Source organism: Drosophila teissieri, chromosome 3R (genome assembly GCF_016746235.2).
Source record: "Drosophila teissieri strain GT53w chromosome 3R, Prin_Dtei_1.1, whole genome shotgun sequence".
In the NCBI taxonomy this organism is placed as follows: domain Eukaryota; kingdom Metazoa; phylum Arthropoda; class Insecta; order Diptera; family Drosophilidae; genus Drosophila; species Drosophila teissieri.
The window spans coordinates 12,146,830-12,166,228 of NC_053032.1; the positions used below are offsets into that span (position 1 = coordinate 12,146,830).

Sequence of the window (19,399 nt, forward strand, 5' to 3'; positions counted from 1 at the left end):
GCTGCTTCAAGTCTTTAAGAGCGAGGTGTCATGGAGGGAGTCCTCCTGGTTATAGGACTCTTCTGCGCGGAGATTAACAATAAAGGGACCCTCCCTTCCCGGCCAACTTAAGCAACTTATTATATATATTAAAAAATAGAAAAACACACTATACATAATTGTAACCAGACCTGCTTGCTTCTCTGCTCCTCATTCACAAATGCTGGCGTACTTTAAAGCAGTTTAAGAAATGGCGAAGTCTTCGGTGTAAACTCGAGCTTATGCTGCCAAGATCCCTCGGCGAGTTTCTCTTCAGTGCTATCTGTCCCATTTGACAACCTGCGTTAGCCTTGACAGGACCTCTTCAGGAACTCAGGGCTCTTCAGTCGACCGCCGGCGGCGTCTGTTCGCCAGGCCAACTAAAATAAATACACAATGTTGTAATTTAGGAGAATATTTGCACAGCAATTATTTTCATAGCAGTGGCCGCAGTCGAGCGGTAACAAGGCCAAAAACAAAAGTGAATTGTTGGCCCAAACCACGGGACATAAGATCTCCGAGTCCAGTTCCCGGGCAGAGGCCACTGCGAAAACATTTAATTGTTATTTTTACCAAATGAATGGCAAACGGCCCGCAGCACACGACACAAATTGCGGTGTGCTCATTACGGCAATGTGCTCTTGGGCGCGCAGGGGGAGGGGCATGGGAAATGGGTTGACTCCGTCCGGGGGAGTGGGGCATCTAGGATGGCATCACCATCACCATCACCATCGCCATCGCCATCAGCAGACAGGAACGGATGGACCACAAGCGCTAACGCATCTGCCATCTTTCATGCCTGGCTGCTGCCCTGACACACACTCAGGAAAATGACGTGTCAAACCCTTGTATTTTGACTTCAAATGTGTACTAAGACACATGGTTTACCTACTATTACTTATGCCAGAACTATTAGAACTAAAATCGAGATTTATGGGTAATTCCTTGAACTCGAAACCTAAGGCGGGTTCCGTTTCTCACAGTGCAGCTTTCCTGTGCTGCCGCCCAACAAAGCTGCATTGTTGCCTCGACCTGCGGCAGTGGGGAACGCATTGAAGCGAGTTGGCCAAGTGGAGCACTTCATTGCGTGCCCTGCGCCATATTTTTTCCACTAATTAAAATAAACAAAATGCCAGAAACCCGCAACTGGGCATCTCATCGCCATCGCCATCGCCATCCGCATCTGCATCTGCATCTGATATGCAGTGAGACAGGAAAGTCAGTTTGTCGGTGGCTGTGGCATTCTAGTAGTTAGATGTTGGCTTTTTAAGGGGAAAAGTGGCACAAGGTTGTGTTGCACCGACCACAGTGGACAGCAAACAGCAAACAGCGTGGTTGATAGTGGCGACCTGTCCTGGCATTGACATCCTTTTGAACATATCAATTGCGATGCCCGACAGTACAGTGAACTCTCTCCCAGAGCAAACAATTACGAGCAATTAGCCAGAGTTCCGCCAATTCGACCCCTAGGCGATAAACTCTCTCAAATTACGTATACGCAACATGGGCGAGTGAGAAGTTTTGGGACCGTGACCGCAGAGCACCCGTTACGTTGTCAAACTTTTACACATAATAACATATAATTAAATTATTGGTTTATACATTTACAGAATTTACTTTGCTTAATTTACGTAGAAGTTTAAATGGTGCAGGTAAGAATAGGGATTATTTATCTATAAACGCAGATTGAACTATGAAAAACATGACTTCCTGGAAAGTAAAAAGGTTCATCTAAAATACAACCTTGAACTCCTTGGTCAAGGGAATAAAAACTGATTGAAGCGTGCAGGATCCCACGGAACATTTAACAATGCCCTGCAGGGCGGCACTTGTCTGTACGGAACACTATACTCTCATTACGATTTCACATAATAATTTTAATAACAACTTTTTAATTGCTTATTCATGTACCGCTGAGGAAAACTGCTGACGGACCAGGGTCCGAGTCCTTAAGCAAAGGATCTTAGCGCCGCACTGGTCCTGGCATAAACTTTTGCTTTTTAAATGTTTCTTTATTAGTTGCTGTAATTGTTTTTTGTTTTTCACTGGGTTTTGGAGGAAAATGGGAATACTTCTGGGTGGTTGGGCGGTTGGTTGTCTGGTTGTTTGGGTGTGTGGGTGTTTGGGTGTTTGGGTGTTTGGATGATTTCGGTTGGTGCTGGAACGCTGAACACGGATTCAACTCTGATGCTGTGGTGGCTGTGGTTTCGCCTTGTTTTTGCTTCATCAAAGAAATCGAGACTTGAGTTCTGGAAACTTTAGTGAAATGCAGCTGCAACAAAGTTGGCCAAGAAATATGTAGCTGAGAACGTTTCATTGTTCCCGTCTTCGTTTTTGGGACTGCTGTTCTGCTTTGCCCTGTTTTATTTATATTTTGGGTTTTTTCTCTTCTTACGCTCTTTGTTGTTGTAATTGTTTTGTCTTTTGTAAGCACACCGGATATGCTCCAATTTTGCCTTGGACCATTGCGGAAATGCTTGGCAGCAACACCACAAGCGCAAAAAACTGTATCTGGTTATCTGTATATGCATATTTATGTACCTACCATTTAAGGAAAAAATAAAATAACGCAATAAATACAATACGCAATCTGAAGTTTTTAAGAGCGTTAAAAATTGTGGTAGATATGAACTTTAATGATAGATTTGGGGAATTAAAAGACTTATCATTCCTTTACGTTTCCAATTGCGTCCAATTCCAAAGGAATAAATAAATAAACTATATAATAGAATAAAACACGTTCGTCCAGGCAGAGTTTGCTATCCCAATAAATTTAACCTTTTATAAACGATTTTTGATAAATGCTGGAATTTTGCTGTATATGCTCTGGATGCATGTTTATATTTCTTGCAACAAAACGGCAAAAATTTCAATTGTAATTTGCGCCTTTGTTTTGCCGACCGAGTAGAAGTTTCTTTTGCCCGAAAACTTTTGGCAACAACGGAGATAGTCAAACCCAGAGCTCAGTCAACACCCAAAACCAATGTACAGAACGCATGAGACTGGGTAAACGCCACCAACTGGCAAAGAACACATAAATATACGTGCAAATACAAGCCAGAGAAATTTTAGAGTTACAACTAAATTAAAGAAATGCTCCTGGCGACAAAATATTTTGCCGAGGCATGCGAAACTTTTGGCAGGAAGGGCGGTAAGTGTCGAATTTGGCTGGTGCATGTGTGCAAGGAATTTACGCAATCAACATTAGCATGTTTGTCGAAACAGGGAATGCAATTTATTTTCAGCACAGAAGCGCCGAAATATATTCACTTTCAGTTGCATGTACTCAAAGATTGTTTTTATAATTTATTCATTGTGTTATTTTAGCAAACACTAATTAGTTTATTTATTTTAATGCTCATCAAAGGCCATGCCGTGTGTAGATCGCGCCAAAGCTGAAATAATAGTATTAAAGAGGCAAAAATCACAGAAAGTGCAACAATTCCTATAATTTAGTGGTTTCCTTTTGGATTTCTGTTCTAATTATCCGGTTCTTTGTAATGATGAAGGGGAAACAGCAACTGGAGGAAGGTAATGCCCTAAGCTCCATGCGTCGAATTCGCAATCCGCAGTCCGCAATTGAATGACAAGCTGATAACAGTTTAACACAAGTTAATTGCCACGAGCAAACAAACGAGCAACAGTGCTGAGAAAGACAAGGATATACGGGAGTGATTCAGGATGAGGAACAAGGGCTCTCGGGTCGGGGTTAGGGGTCAGGGGGCAGCCACAATCGCATATCCATGCATTAACACATTGGGGGATCAGGTGATGGACGGCGGCCATGATGTTGACATGTGTAAGTAAACTGGGGCGCGCAAATCGATGGCCAAATGCAGAGGCACAGGCAACTCGACACATGCCGCCAGTGGCAACAACAATTGCCAATTGCCGAGCACCAAGCACCAAGAACCGAGCATCGAGCACCGAGCACCAGCTAACAACTAACAACTAACAACGTCGAGGAGCGCCGAGCAGCACCAGCTCATTAGATTAATGACGCTGGTAATGGATTAGCGAGCATCGAAGGCGACACCAGGCTACAGGACAAATGCAGGATGTGCCATTGAAGGAGGGCGCAGGACGCAGGACAAAGGACGATGGGCGAAGGGCGATGGGTGTTTGGGCGACAGGCGACGTTGTTGTCGGCGTCACTTTGTCTAAGCTGGCGACCAAACAGCAGTACGTAATTAATTCTATAGGTCGGGTTCGCGATCTGGTTTTTGGTTGACTAAACTGGAACCTGAAACCTGCCAAATGAACAAGGCACACACATAGACACAAAAACACTTAAGTAGATCTTTTAATTTCAAAACCTCCTTTTGTATTACCCTCTTTCATATAATATTCAATTATATTTAATTGACTATATTATCAAACTTTCATCCATAACCGAATCTTACGCATTTTAAATAGCCTCCGTTGGCTATCATTGTATCAATGTATATTTACAAATTAAAGCACCTAGTTAGGTGATCATCGCTGTAATTTCCATAAGCGTCTGTTAAAGCAACGGCACCTTCCATGCACCCCAATCTCCAAATCTCCAAATCTTTGCATTCCCTCTTGTTTTGCTTCTATTCTGGAAGCTGAAGTCAGTATTGAAAACCTATAGAAACGAAACACTTGCTTCCGTTTAGGTGTAAATTAATAGTAATTAATATTAAATTAATTTATGTCTACCTAATTATGATGCTTGGCTAATCTTGAAATTGTTCTCAACAAAGTTTTACTAAAGTTTTACTTATTATTTATTTAACTAAATTGTGTTGAATCTATAATTTATCTTATGTCACAAAACCATAAAATAGGTAATGCCAAAACAACCTATAGTTTAAGCTACTCCGAAACTTGTTTTGCCACGGGGCGCCATAAATTCACAAATTCGATCGTGATATATTCCCTTCTTAATTATATGCGCATCATTATTGTCTTTCCGTGCAGCGTGGATGTTAAACAAATAGAAGCTTCGGATTAGTGTATTTTCTCTCACGAGAGGAATCGGACTGCGATTTTGAACCTCTTATATAACTGAAGTGCTCACATTTTTAATTTCAAAAGGAAGCATTTCCTTTAATTTGATACTTATTAGTTTGAGTGACATAAACAATATTGACAACACAATATTGCAGAAGGAGAGCAAGATCATGGACAACTACAGATTCAGCACAGTGGACTACATCGTGCTGCTGGGCATGACGCTGTTATCCACGGGAACGGGATTATACTTCGGTGGCTTCAAGTGAGTGTTATTTTATTTATCTGAACCATTCCCCTTAAGTTCTTTCATTTCAAGGAAAAAACCGAAAACCCTGACAAGCACTTCCGAAGACACCCGAAAGACGAATTTCGGATCAGAGAAGATAGACGAGTATCTTATTGGTTCGCGAAATATGAAAGTGATCCCAGTATCCATAAGTCTTATAGGCAGGTAAGCTTTCGGATGGCAGATAATTAACTATTTAAATAATAATTGACATAACTTTATGCAGCTTCGTATCGGGGGTTACCATCATTGGCACTCCCTCTGAGATTTACTATTATGGCACCCAGTATTCCCTCATTATCGTAGCCATTATTCTTCAAGGATTTGCCTTATCCTATGTCTACTTGCCCGTGTACTCGGCTCTGCAAATTGGATCTGCATACGAGGTTGGATATGTGTACTTTTTTAAAAAATACTCATCTTTTCTTACACTGTAGTACTTGGGAATGCGATTCAACTCGAGCATAAGGACCGCAGCATCTTTCATTTATGTTTTTAGTGTAGTAAGTCAATTTTACCGTCATGCGTTACAAACCTAATAAATTATTCAAAATTTCAGCTTATTTACTTGCCATTCGTTGTGTATGTTCCGGCGTTATCGTTAAATCAGGGTAAAATGTGTCCGTGAGGAACTTTGCGAATTCATAAATATGTGATCTAATCTGCAGTTTCTGGCATTAATACCCACCTGATTGGACTGGTCATCATAATTGCTTGCGTTACTTACACATTTATGGTAAGCTGGTAAGCATTTCCTATGACTTGGAAGACGTCTAAATGATTTCCATTGCAGGGTGGTCTTAAGGCTGTGGTCCACACGGATGTTTGGCAGGTGGCTGTCATGTTTCTCTCCATGGTTGCGGTGGCCGTTCTATCCATATACTACTCCGATGGCTTGGGAGCTATTTTCTCCGACGCGGAACAGGGAGGACGATTGATGTGGGCCAATTTGAATCCGTCTCCCTATGTTCGCTATACACTCTGGAGCATTCTCACCGGCGGCTTCTCATATTGGACCTCTGTTAATGCCGTGGGTCAGCACATGGTACAGCGATATATGTCACTGCCTTCACTAAAGAAATCGCGACACGCTTCATTCCTCTTCACCATTGGAGTGTGTATCTTCGTCGCTCTTTGTTGCTTTATGGGACTGGTACTTTTTTCGAAATACAAGGACTGCGATCCTCGGAGTGCTGGAATGATTTCGGTGGGTAGATATCTTCCCAAACTGACTGACTGAAACTTCCCAAACTGACAAGAACTTTTTGTTCAGAATGACGATCAACTGTTGCCCTTGTATGTGGTTCAAAACGTGGGGCATATTCCCGGAATGCCTGGTTTGTTTATTGCTGGAATATTCGGAGCCGGTCTCAGTTCACTTTCCTCGTGTTTCAACACTCTTGCACTGGTCTTCCTTGAAGACGTAGTTCGCGGATTCTTCAAGATGGAGCCCAGCGAGAAGGAGTCCACGATTCTGATTAAAACCTGCATTATTTTCCAGGGAGTCATTGCATTTTTGCTAGTATTCTTACTACAGCACATGAGAGGCATTTTGAGTGTCTGCAACTCGATATCCTCGATCACGGCAGGCACTTCTTTTGGAATATTCACGTTAGGAATGCTGTTCCCGTGGGCAAATACCATTGGCACAGCGGTGGGTGCAATAGCTAGTGTCCTACTGGCAGGATGGGCTTCATTTGGATCGCAGATCGCCGCAGCATCGGGTCAACTGCAGTCTCAAATGCTTCCCGTTTCCGTGGACGGATGTGTGGGAAATGTGACTCAACCCGAGGAGACTTGGGTGGATGAGGATGAAGTGTTTCCATTATACCGTCTATCTTACCATTGGGTTAGTCCCATTGGAATCGTCACAGTATTGGTGGTGGGAGCATTAGTATCCTTGATAACTAAGCCCACTGATATCAAGACGCTTCATGCCGACGTATTATCCCCAGTGATCCATAGGTGAGTATATACATTTTTTAAGCTTTAGAAAACTGAATTAAAGAGAAAATTTGTTCTAGATTTCTCCCAAGAGAATGCTTCAGAGGTCGCAATTTAAATGAGAGGACTGAAGAGCTAACCCGTTTAAATAAATAAAGTTAAGTTTTTAAGTTGAACGTGGGATATGATAAGATACATATTTATGTGGCACGTAATTAAAGGCTTAAATTTGAATGTTATTATCAACGAATATATATATCAGCTTTGTTTAAAATTCTTGATGAAACCCATTAAATCGTTAAGCGCGCATTTAATTAGGCATTTCAAATTTAAGCCCTCTGCCGCCTGAGTTCTTCACACAAGTCGGGCAGTCAAGTCCAACATCTGAATCAACCAATTCACTGACCAATCCGCCATGACAATGTTCTTTATAATATCAATAATAACTTAAGCATCTTTGGCGTTCCGCTCCCCTTTTCGGCGACGTCTGTTGCATTCCAATTAGGCCGCAACTGCACATCGGACGACCAGTGAAACCTTACCAGTTAAATATATAAAATACAATTGTATAAAAAGGCTTGTCTGTGTGAACGTAATGCTCTGCTTTTGCTTGTTTTAAAGGCTAATTTGAATAAATGCCAAAAAGAGAGAAGCCTGCAAGAAAGTCGAGAATACCGAATACCCCTTTCTGTTCTAACCAAAAACTCGGAGAACTATAATCACGAGACTCATTTTACCTATAAATTTAGATTTATTAAAGAATTCACATTTTCAATGTGAAAAATATTTTAAAATGAACAGCTATTTCACATACAAATATACCCCAAAAGGAGCATGTGAAAAGACTCAAAGAAACATTTGTAACTTGGTTTTTGCCCCACTTCATTGGAAACGAGATTTGCATGCTGAGCAGGCCATAAGACCAACAACACGAATTAGCCATGCCATCCACTCATATTCTGCCCAGAATTTATGCCCAACAGGCAATGAGAACTTAAGTGATTTCGGCTGTAAGCTAATTGAGAGCCTTGGCAACTGGCAGTGGCTAAATGTCAGAGAGTCCGCGTCATCGCACCACTGAACCACTGGTGAAAATCTGCGGCTGTTCGCACCACAAAATTGACAGCTTCATTTTCCGAAAACCGTTTGCGAATTGATCGGGACTTCAGGCCCAAACGGTTGGACGCTTTTCGTCTAAATTTATCAATCTGCACGGGAAAAAAACAATAAAATTTAATATTAAAAAAAAAGCGAAAGGAAATGTAGATATTAAAATGTAAATATTAAATGCTAAGATTAAACAACAAATAAATGGTCCTAGATACAAAAAGTAGGAAAATCAGATTAATTTGATAAAAAACTTAGTTTTTGTTGCAAGTCTTTAAAATTGATTTTTTGGCAATATCAGAACTTTCTTTGTGTTATTCGAACAATATTAGGCTCATTCTATATAAGTTTCAGTGCATTTCATTTGGGGACGGCAGATGGTCATGGAACGCGTGCCAGCGGCTCAAACACGCTTCTAAGGTCTGAAAAGAACTTGAAAAAATTAGCGAACTGAGTGGGCTCTTTGGCCCGGCACATTGCAAATCTTGATTTGCCAATTGAAATGCAGCTCACGTAGCGGTTGTTTTTTAATCGATGCTAGTTTTTTGTTGCTCCCGCTGTCATATTTTACCCCTGCCCAGTGCGAGAAGCGAACTGCTCCTGTCCGTTGGCCCATCTCCACTGTCCGTTGTCCGTTTGTCCGGGAACTCCTGTCCGCCGACTAGTGGCGTTTCGCATTCAAAATGTCATGTTGTCAATCGCGTGGACAAGTGTCCGCAGCTTATGTGCCGCTTATGTGCGGTCTGTAGATGAGCATAAATTACGGATGTCAAGGAGTGCGAAGCGGCGGGGCGCCTTCATTAAATGTGCAACAGTTTTTTGCCCATTCATTTATAGCACTCCACTATCCACTATCCACAATCCACGGCAATCCGCGGGAGCTGGTCGACATCGAGTTATTTGTAGCAGGATGTAGGTCGGGATCGACCTTGGGAATCGGAATTGAAAATGAAAACGAAAGCGATGTCAACGACGCTGGGTGTGTCTGCTTCAATTACAATTACAAGATAGATAACTGCTGAACAAGACTTGAACAAATGAATGGTAGCAGAACATCGATACACATACTTAACTTCCTCTGCTCAGTTTGAAGTCTGCTCGTTAGCTTCGAAGCATTTTTAGTCCTGTTTAGCTAACCATGTTAAATCAGCTTTGGTTAAAAATAAGGTCCACAATCAGAATGAAGAACATTGTTATTTATTGTTAAAAATCTACAAAGTGAAATAATCCCATATCCATGTGCTGTTCTCCAATAACTAGGTCAACAGCATAAAATAAATAGGAAGCTCGCAATATTGGCATTTTGCATTTATGTCAACAATAACTGTCTGTTGTTTGCATTAACAATACTCTAATAAATAAAGCTTGCAGATTTGTCAATTTTCTTTATGCAAATGTGCAAGCACTTCCGTTCCAATAAAGATTGTTTACATTCCGCAGCGAATGGAAAAAAGTCGCACCAATCCACAGTTCATTAACCGCAGAACAACTTCATGCAGCTAAAAAAAAATCGTTTCTAAATTCGCACGCTCTTGGTTAATTCCTCTACTCTAACTTAGTTTACTTAGCACTTGTCGATCAGTAAAAATGGTTAAATATAGTAATCAATTAGCATGTAAAAAGATGGAAAAAGTTTGGGAATATTTATATAGTTATTCGATACAAATTCGATATTCTTGTAAATAATAATAAGAGTGTTTCTATATTCCACTATCTAAAACTCAAGTTTCATACTAGTTTATTTTATTTATATAACCGTTTTTTTATGTATTCCTTCACAGCTTAATCCTAAAACCTAGGCGTGAGAAAAGAAAACAAAGTATTTGACCGATCTGCGGCCCCTAACTGTAAAACGGGCATATCTAAACAGCTTTATCAAGATACGATCCCAACTATGCGGAACTTTCCCGCGAAAAAGAACACCCAAATGTCAAGTTGCCAAATTTAACGCACGTTCGACAAACCGGCACAAAAAACAAAAAACCATCCATAAATTGGCCATAAAAGCTGTGTTATTGCCCATGTACAAACATCTACCCCGAAAAATTCTCACATATAAATTGCTCGAAATTAAGCAAGCCAGAAAAAGAAAAGGGGTGAACTGGCGAAATAAAATCAAAAACGAAACAAAGCGGAATAAAAACCAAATGCGAAAGTAAATGAATGCATGCCTCGTATGTGCGCGTGCCCCGTTCTGGACTTTCTCTTTTCAAAAGCGTGTAAATAACATTTTTATTATATTTATAACATTTATGTAAAGCACCCACCGCACTGCCACGCCCCCGAGAAGCAGGTGTGACACTTTTTTATTATTTCAGTTTCGGTTTTTTCTTATTTTATTTCATATTGTGTTTTTTTGTTTCTTTTATTATTATTTTGTGCCGGCGCGCGTTTTACTGACCCACTTATCACGCGGTGCGGCATCAGAATGAACTGCCAAGGTTTCTTCCTGGCGCGAAAGAGAGGGGCGAACGGAGCCGAAAGAGATAGCTAGATATTGCATACCCGTCAAGCAGTCAACTGTGCAAATATTTCCATGCCTGGCGAGCGCATTAAACAACGCCCAGTGATAATGGGATTATTAGCAACTTTAGAAGAATACAATGTTCCAGAAAAAATACGCAGAGGAATAGGTTATAAACAAGGCACATCTTGTTAAAATATTAAGTATTTTTCTGTTATATTCCTATTTAAATTTATTAATTAACAATTCACGGCTGAAACTCCTTTAACTCCACACGTAACCTTCTTTGTTTGAAGACAAACATCTTGCATTTTAAACATATTTTTCGCTGTGTACGAAGAGAGAGTGAAAGAACAAAAGAATCGAGCCCACATTTCGTAGGCCATGAAATTGTCAGCGAATGTGAAATTTTAAATAAAATGATGAATTTATAGGAGTCGCGGCTGCCGTCAAACGTGCGAGAATTTCAAAAAGCAAATCAACTGGTTGCGAGCGTAACTTTGGTTGCCAAGCGTGTATCTTTCAGATACTTCTGTTTCTCGCTTTGACTCTGGCATGTGCGAACTGCATTTATCTGAAAAAATAAACAACTAAAAAAGCGCAAGCATTTCATTCAAAAGGAACGGAAGGCAAACAAACCAATTTACCCAAGAATTTTTCCAATATTCTTCTTTAACATTGACTTAACCTGAATTTGGGAAGAAAAGGTTCATGAAATTACTTTTGCATTGCATTTACACTTACATTTGCATTTATACATTTTAAGGACTTAGGAGGCTGACCAAATACACAGTTCCATGAAGAAATAAAGAAATGTATCTTTATAAATACAAATATAATATTTTGTATTCGAAATATCAACCTTATACACTTCTAAAAAGGTTGCAATAAATAACATTTTGCAATTCTTGGCTTACCATTTAAACTGTTAATCTGGCAGCAATTTGGGGCACAAACACATGGAAATCAGATCCGATTCCCTGGCAAAGGATTACACAACTCGCTGTCGAAATGACTTAAGCTGTTTCCCTTTGCAGCTTTTTCCCCGTTATAGTCATTTTCCTTCAGCGTCCGCTGACCGTCGAGATTGTTTTTGCCTTTGGAACGAGCTGCTTGAATAGCCGCTGTGCCAACAATAATAATAAACCTCGGTCTCCCATTCCCGCCGCCCCAATGTAATGATAACTTTAGCAGCGCTGACACTGGCATTCAAATTGATTCTGAGGATTCTGCGGAAGCACAATTAAATTTCTTGCTGGGCGAAATTAATTATGCGTGCACATTTCAATTAGAGAGCGAACTACTCAGCAATTAGAAGGTCACTCGTCCCCAAACACAATTAACTTTGTTTTTTGCTCTGCAGCGTAAATCAACTTAAATTGTTAAGGCTTTTAATATCAAGTATACGCAGGGTGTAAAAATACAAATGAGATTGCAAACGCAGGGTGCTGTACACGTAAAAAAGTTAGAATATTTTTCAAAAGTGAAGTTTAAAAGCAATAGTCACTGATGTCGTAACCCATTGATTTTTTAATAACTCTTGAGGATTTAGTTTTAAAATGTAAATAAAATAGGCAAAATGTAATTTAAAGATTATTGAAAAGGATATTAAAAATGAAATTATATTACAACATAATATTATTTAAATAAATCGAAAAACACAAATTCAGTACAATGGTACCCGTTTTATATTTAAAGTGTACAGATTTCAGATAACCGACATTTGCATGACGACAGCAACTCCGATGACGAGAACGACGACGATGGCTCGGACGCTCTGTAAGATTTATTAGCGCATTTGACTTGATTTAGCTTGTTTATGTTTTTGCTGTGCAAAACTTATGGCCGGGCATTATGGCCACAAAATGGACATCGAAGTTGTAGCCAGAACGACCCACTGCCAACCTTGCCACTGCCACTGCCACTGCCACACGTTGCGTGTGCAAGGTGTTTTCCACTCGCTGCAACACGAAGCTCCACTCGGCTGATGTGCATCATAAATTATTTTGATGTGCGTTTAGTTGCTCCAGCTCCTGCTGCTTTGAATCCTGATTGGTGCTGCCCAAAAGTAGCCAAATCCATTGTAAATAGCTAGTGATTCTGATTTTTGTAATATAAGAATCCAACAAAAATTGGATTCGCTTTTTTCGCTATAGAAAAATATATATATAATGTAATTAAAATACAAATGAAAATGTAATTTAAATGGATAAGAAAGTAAGGAAGAAGTAAAGCCACAAGAAACTCTCTTTGCATTTCCTTAAATATCAGAAAATACTTATTAGTTTCGACTAACAAATCTATTATTTGGTAATAGTATGGAGTTTTCAATCGCAGTACTTGCCCTTCAAAACAAGCCAACTTTACAGCACAGGTGCTCTTGAAAAATCTGATTTGCGCCGAGCTGAGATAACTCCAGTGGGTGGCAGTTGGGGCAGCTGGGGCAGGTGTTAAATGTCTTGTGCAAAGTGCTGCACATAAATCGACGACAGATGTGTGTGTCCGAGAGGCGACTTTAAAATGACAATGACTCATTTAAATGATCGGCATTTGTTGGTGGCCCCAAAATGTCCTTTGAATAATGTGCAGCTCCTGCTTTGATTTGATTTGCCCTACCGTGTTGTCTCCGCCTGAAAAAGTAAAGCAGGAGCACAAATTAATGAGCATTCAGTGTCAGAGGCTATAACAATGGCATCCAAAAGTGTCCGCTGTCCGTGGCAGACACAACAAAATAATCCTTTCGTCTTGCATAAAACCATTAAGGTCACCTCATGTCGGGTGCTAATGTTCATGTCTTGTAGGTTGTCAGTGGCAACACAAAAACTCGGCCGAATGCAGCGTCATTCATCACAAGCAAACAAAACTCGAGTGCTCGAGATGGGAAGTTGGAGCTGGCACTGGTCGAAAAATTAGAAAATGAAGGAATTATGTAATTTAAAATTTCAAATATACATGTGGGAGTTTTCTACACAGCAAAATCAAATAAAATATACTCTTCAATGATTAAAGTGGTTTCACTTGCAGTTAATGTCGTATGGATTACATGTGAGTTGTTAAATGTAAAATGTGTATATATCATACGTGAACAATTTAATGGTGATCGTGTAATAAACATTATATTATAAATATACATTGAAAGGGTACGTTTGTTAATTCGATGAAACTCCAATATTATAATGGCAGTGGTCGTTCATAAGAAATTCCGAATCATAATTCACCTGCGTTTTGGCTAGCGTTTTTCCCAGAGTGTGTGGATAAACCAGGACATTGCTCGTTCCTGCACTTAAAAGCCGAGCAACGAACCCAGAGACAAAAACAGCTCACTCGACTCCTGGCAGTCCTTTTGTTTTTGCCACATCCACATCCACATCCATATCCGCATCTCGCCCGCTGCCACGCCCCAACCACCCACCGCCCCTTTTGTGGAGCAGCAGCAGAGCAGCAGCAGCAGCAGCGCAGCTCACTTAAGCTGTCTCATGCATTTCGTTTGGCCGCACAAACAAACACACAAAAACATTTTGTTTCAGCGCCCCGGCAAAACTGTTAAAAAATTAAAATGCTGCTTAACAACTTTGCCGCATGATAAATGAGCGCAAATACAGCAAAAGGTGCTTTTCCCCCACCTGCCCGCCCCCCACCCTACGTCTCTTACCTGTTCTTATTGTTTATGATCCTTTGTGCGGCGTTGTCCAGTTGAGAATGAAGGGGGCAAAGGGGGTGAGGCGTGGTAAACGGAGGCAAGAAGTTCCAGCAGGGAGCGGAGCGTTGTGGCATATTTAGGACCGAAGTGTCATCGTAATTACCAAAAAATGAGCAACAAGGCAAAAATTCGCCAGATATGCAAATTGATTTTAATAATAAACTGTGTGCATAATTTGGGATGATATTTTTCGCCGTTACCTCCAATCTTACAAGTGTTGACTGTGGCTGAATAAGAAGGTTCTTTGCTTGGCTTACAGTTAAAGATCATTCTCACGTTCCGCGATGAGTGTGCACAATACTCATGAATAAAGATATTGCAATCCATCAATGAGTAAAATCGTTTGTGCCATATAAGCCAGTTTTTATTCCCAAATATTCCCCATTCGAACCTGAAAAATGCTAATACATTAAAGTGCGCTCTAAGTTATGGTTTTGCTTAAGAATCCTTAAATTCAACGCTCAATTAAATTCATAGTAGCCCATAAATTCCGAACTGTAGGAGTTTTTGCGCTGTCGCAGCTCAACTTGCTATATCTCAAACACTGCCCATTAAAATAGCAAACAAACAACTTTTAATTAATTTAAAATTATCCGCTCCGCAAAATGAAACAACAAACAAACAAACAATTTTGCTGACTCTCCGCTGGCCAGAGTCCTGAAAACTGAAAACCGAGTACTGAGTCCTGAGTCCTGGGTCCTGAACCCTGATGCTGATGTGATTGCGGCTCATTAACATTAACTCGGCAAAGTGTGGGGCTCGGCCATCATTTACACGCGCATATAACTAATGATAATGGCTCACTTAATATGGCGGGCGGACATGGTCTGCAGTATTTGCGTAAAAAATATCCAAAGGGACTTGCTGCTTCCTGGAAATTATTACAAAATATTAAGGGTTTTCGCACAACCGCGCACTTTTGAGGAAAGGCACACAAATAACACTTCAGCCATTATTGCGAACGGGATAATGAATGCTGACAATAAGGACAGCAAAAATGTCTGTAATGGGGAAAATATAAATGACAACATTATTAAAGAATAAGCGAACGCAGAGGGACAAGCGAGCTCATAGCTGTCGTTTTTCCATAGAAGTGATGTCATTAAATGAGATAAATAAGAAGTCATTTCGCCAGGTATAACCAGGTATAAGGTGTATGGATTTGCATGTACCTTGTATTCAAGCTCAGCGCATTTAAAAAACACCTCGACACTTGAATATGAAACTATGAGATACAACGCATTTGGTGATGCACTTAATTAAAGTAATTATTGCATTTAAGATGTTTTCCACTAACCCAATACACCTTGATTGTTCAAGGATTACGCGGTATGAATAATTGATAAAAGTTAAGTAAATTTAAATATTTGTCGCACAGCAACGAAGCTCAAGCCCCACAGAGCATGGGAAATGAGTTGAGAGCAGCTAATGAAAAGAAAAACGTAGAAAATGAGAAGCTATATTAAAAAATATGTATTAAAGGTGAAATATCGTGATAAAGTCAGCAGAACTTTGTCGCCATGCCAACCTGTGGGTGAAAGACGAGCATTCGAAACTTATAAGAACTTAAAGATGCAAAGCGAAAGGCAAGGCACTTAGCCAGTGATAAGTCTAACCAACAGCTGTTGAGGCAGAAATTTTTGTATAAAGGTAATTTATCTAGGAACTGAATAAAGGCTTAGATACGAACGAAGTAAAAACGGAAAGGGCAAACGAATTGTTCACATTAGGTAACCAAATTATGGTGCGGTTTGAGCAAGGACCACAATCCGCAACCACACACGATTTTCTCCTAATTAATAAGCAGTCATTAGATGTTTGGCTTCCGTGTCCGCACGAAATGTGTCATAATTTCTATTTATGGTCGGGCGGACAGCACGGCCGGGTTGCGTTTTAATATGATTTAATTTAATAAATTGCAAACAACTCCTCGGTGAGCATTTGAAAAATAGCTCTGACAGGGCGCAAAACACGCGAAGTACGCAGCAAAAAAAATGGGACACACCAAAATGAGATGAGGACACTTTAAAGCGAAAAGCTAATTAAGTAATACTTGGCACGCAAAGGGTTATGGTAATGCGCCGGGGCAATATACCTTTGACAATTTCCAAGCCTACATATAAGTAATTAATATTCCCCGAATGGCGAATGTCTGTGCGAAACCCTCGGCTTTATGGCGTATAAGCCATAACAATGTTTAATTTTGCCAGTTACAAGCGTTAGGGCATATAAATGTATCGTAAACACAACACTCAAGATATTAATTTTCAACGACGCTTCATTCAAACCCAGTGACCAAAACAAAATGCTAGAATGCTAAAATGCTCAAAATGCTCAAAACGCTGAAATGCCCAGATCGGCAGTCATAAGAATTTCCATTTTATGATAAGGCCGCAATTTTATTGCACACCCAACTGGGGAATCAAAATCCGAGTGGAGTTGGCAAAAGAATCCCAGTTTGGAGCCAACCTGCCAACTGACAACAGACGAAAGCCGCCCTGACAGCCATTTACAGGCATTTCAGATGCACTCAAGCCACTTGTAAGATACTGCTTACTGCGATTTGCTTACCATAGATAGATAAGGCTCGTAAAATGGGGCTTTAAGGCGCCGTAAAATACAATATAATGAAATCACAAAATGCCAGCAAATGAAAACTTAATGATTTCATCTAATTATAGCCGGCGCTGCAACTGCAACTGCAACTGGGCGGACCTGGCTAATTTAGTTAGCCGTCCGCACTGCGGAAATGCCACAAACACTCGTCGACACTTCGCCACCAAGTCACCAGGAGTCGACGGGCAGGCAGCTGTAGTCCTCGGGGCCTCATCATCGTCAGAATCATCAGCAGCGGAATCAGCATCAGCAACAGCAACAGCTAACTATGACAATCTATGACATCTGCTGCCGCTCCCTGCGCCTCTGGCTTGAGCTGTTCCATCTCCTGCTCCTGCCTCCACAGCAGGCCGAGGAGGAGCAGGACCACTTGGAGGAGGATGAGGTGGTGGAGGAGGAGCAGCAGGAGGAGGAGGAGGACGTGGCCAAGTGGTTGGTGGGGTGTTCGTGGCCGGCGCAGTACGACCGTCTAAATTTAGATACAGAGGCTGCCTCAGACTGCGCCTTTTATGGGCTTTGATCTCGAACCAAACGCTCCCTTGGGAAGAACACGGAAAAAATCATTAGCCACCTAGAGTTAGTTAGTCTCATTTGACTTGAAATATTGTTCACCTAAATATGTCCTTAATGTGTACCGCAATAAGTTCATTTGTGTAGTAGAAAAATTAAGGTTGGAGTATATATTTATAGTTGTCAATTTTAAAAACTTTACATAAATTCTAAATACTCAAAACAATACATTGAGAAGAACTTAAAACTTCTCTTACTCTGAAAACGTAATTTGAACTTCGCTTGCTTTTCCCAGTGCAAGGAAGTCCGATTTTGAGTTAAAGTTCTTGGTTCTGACCAACGCTAATTGTCCTTCGGCATTCCGCCTTTACATCATCATCGCCTTCCAGGCGTTCTGAACATCTTCGCTAGCTGCATCCACAACAACCACGTTCATAATTGGTGTTTTAGAGTCTTTTGTGTCTATATTTAGATTTCAACCTGAGCAAACGCCTTGATTATGTTGCTGAAATCACAGTAATTTGCCCTAAGTAGACACTGTGTTTGATTTCGCTGATAAGTTAGGGCCAACCTCTGGGTACTTTAAGGTTTAAAGTCACCTTTACCCTTACCTATGAGCCCAATCAATTAGGGGAAAAGTGAAAGTAAACATATCGCACCCAACACACAGTGATTTAAATGCAAATTTCATTCTGCATATTTTAGTCGGGCAAAGAAAGAGATGGGTCAGAATAAAAGGTTATGGAGTCAAATGAAGCAATCACGCGAGCAGACAAAAGAAATTAGCATCAATGCGTCACAATATTTGATGTATATTAATTATGCCTTAAAAAGAACAGAGGAAAAAGCGAGTGTGACGCTTCCCCCACACCATTGACCCAACTCATTGATCGGATCGAAAGCAATATATGCAAATTACAGAAGCAAATCCCACCTAGCACCCCTATCATCGCCAGGTCATCGGGTTGCCTTCTTCGAAGCTGTCAGCTGGTAAATTGATTAACATCCCATGGGGAACCTCCGAAGCCAAACAAGCTCTCTCTCGAATTCTGATTTTAAAGCGCTCGAATTAGCAAATCATTTGGAGAACGATTTGAATACTGCCTAGTTAGGCGGAGATCTGATTGCGATCTTGGTCGAAGTGTATACTAAACTATTGGATTCTCTGCAGTTATACCAAAAATTATACAAATTCAACTACTTCATTCTAACATTCTAAATATAACATATTTAGAATATTCTTTTATTAAATTTAAACTTGTTGAAGAATCTTATCTTACTTGGCACAAACTAAAACAAATCTTTTCTTTATTATGGTATTAATATTTTCTTTATTCTTTACCCTCAAGCAACTGTATTGTTAATTAATATTGAATAACACGAAACTGTGTCACAGAGCTAAAAGCTTGCAAAATGTACCTTTTTTTAAAGAATAGAATTTCCAGATCTCAACATTTTATTACACCGCTTTGTTTGGGATCGTTTTGTTCCCTAAAAATCAGTAACATCAAAATAAAGCCATTGGTGGGTTTTAATTACAGCAGCAGCAACCGGTTTGTACCGTTCCCAAAAAAGCCACAAAAACGCTCAAGTTCAGACGTCTAGAGCGCGAAATATTTCTGGCTAAATCAATCTGCAAACTGGTAGCGGGTGCTCAATTGTGCGAGTATCTCGTAGATTCGCTACCCGCTACCCCGAAATCGCCAAAGGCGTCGGCATGGCTGAACAGCCGGCAAAACCAATTTTTCTCGGTCACTGGCACAGAATTTTTGAC

The 19,399-nt window shown here is 40.5% G+C and overlaps 1 protein-coding gene across 1 annotated transcript; it reads left to right on the forward strand.

The window, feature by feature from the left end:
• The first annotated feature begins 4,633 nt into the window (after positions 1–4,633).
• On the forward strand, positions 4,634–7,468 carry LOC122620170 (sodium-coupled monocarboxylate transporter 1). Its single transcript, XM_043797502.1, has 10 exons — positions 4,634–4,829; positions 5,151–5,260; positions 5,315–5,449; positions 5,511–5,670; positions 5,722–5,787; positions 5,844–5,895; positions 5,953–6,020; positions 6,078–6,491; positions 6,558–7,249; positions 7,309–7,468. The coding sequence occupies exons 2-10, from the start codon at positions 5,166–5,168 to the stop codon at positions 7,382–7,384; spliced, it is 1,758 nt and encodes a 585-aa protein (XP_043653437.1). The 5' UTR covers positions 4,634–4,829; positions 5,151–5,165; the 3' UTR covers positions 7,385–7,468.
• The last annotated feature ends 11,931 nt before the right edge of the window (positions 7,469–19,399 follow it).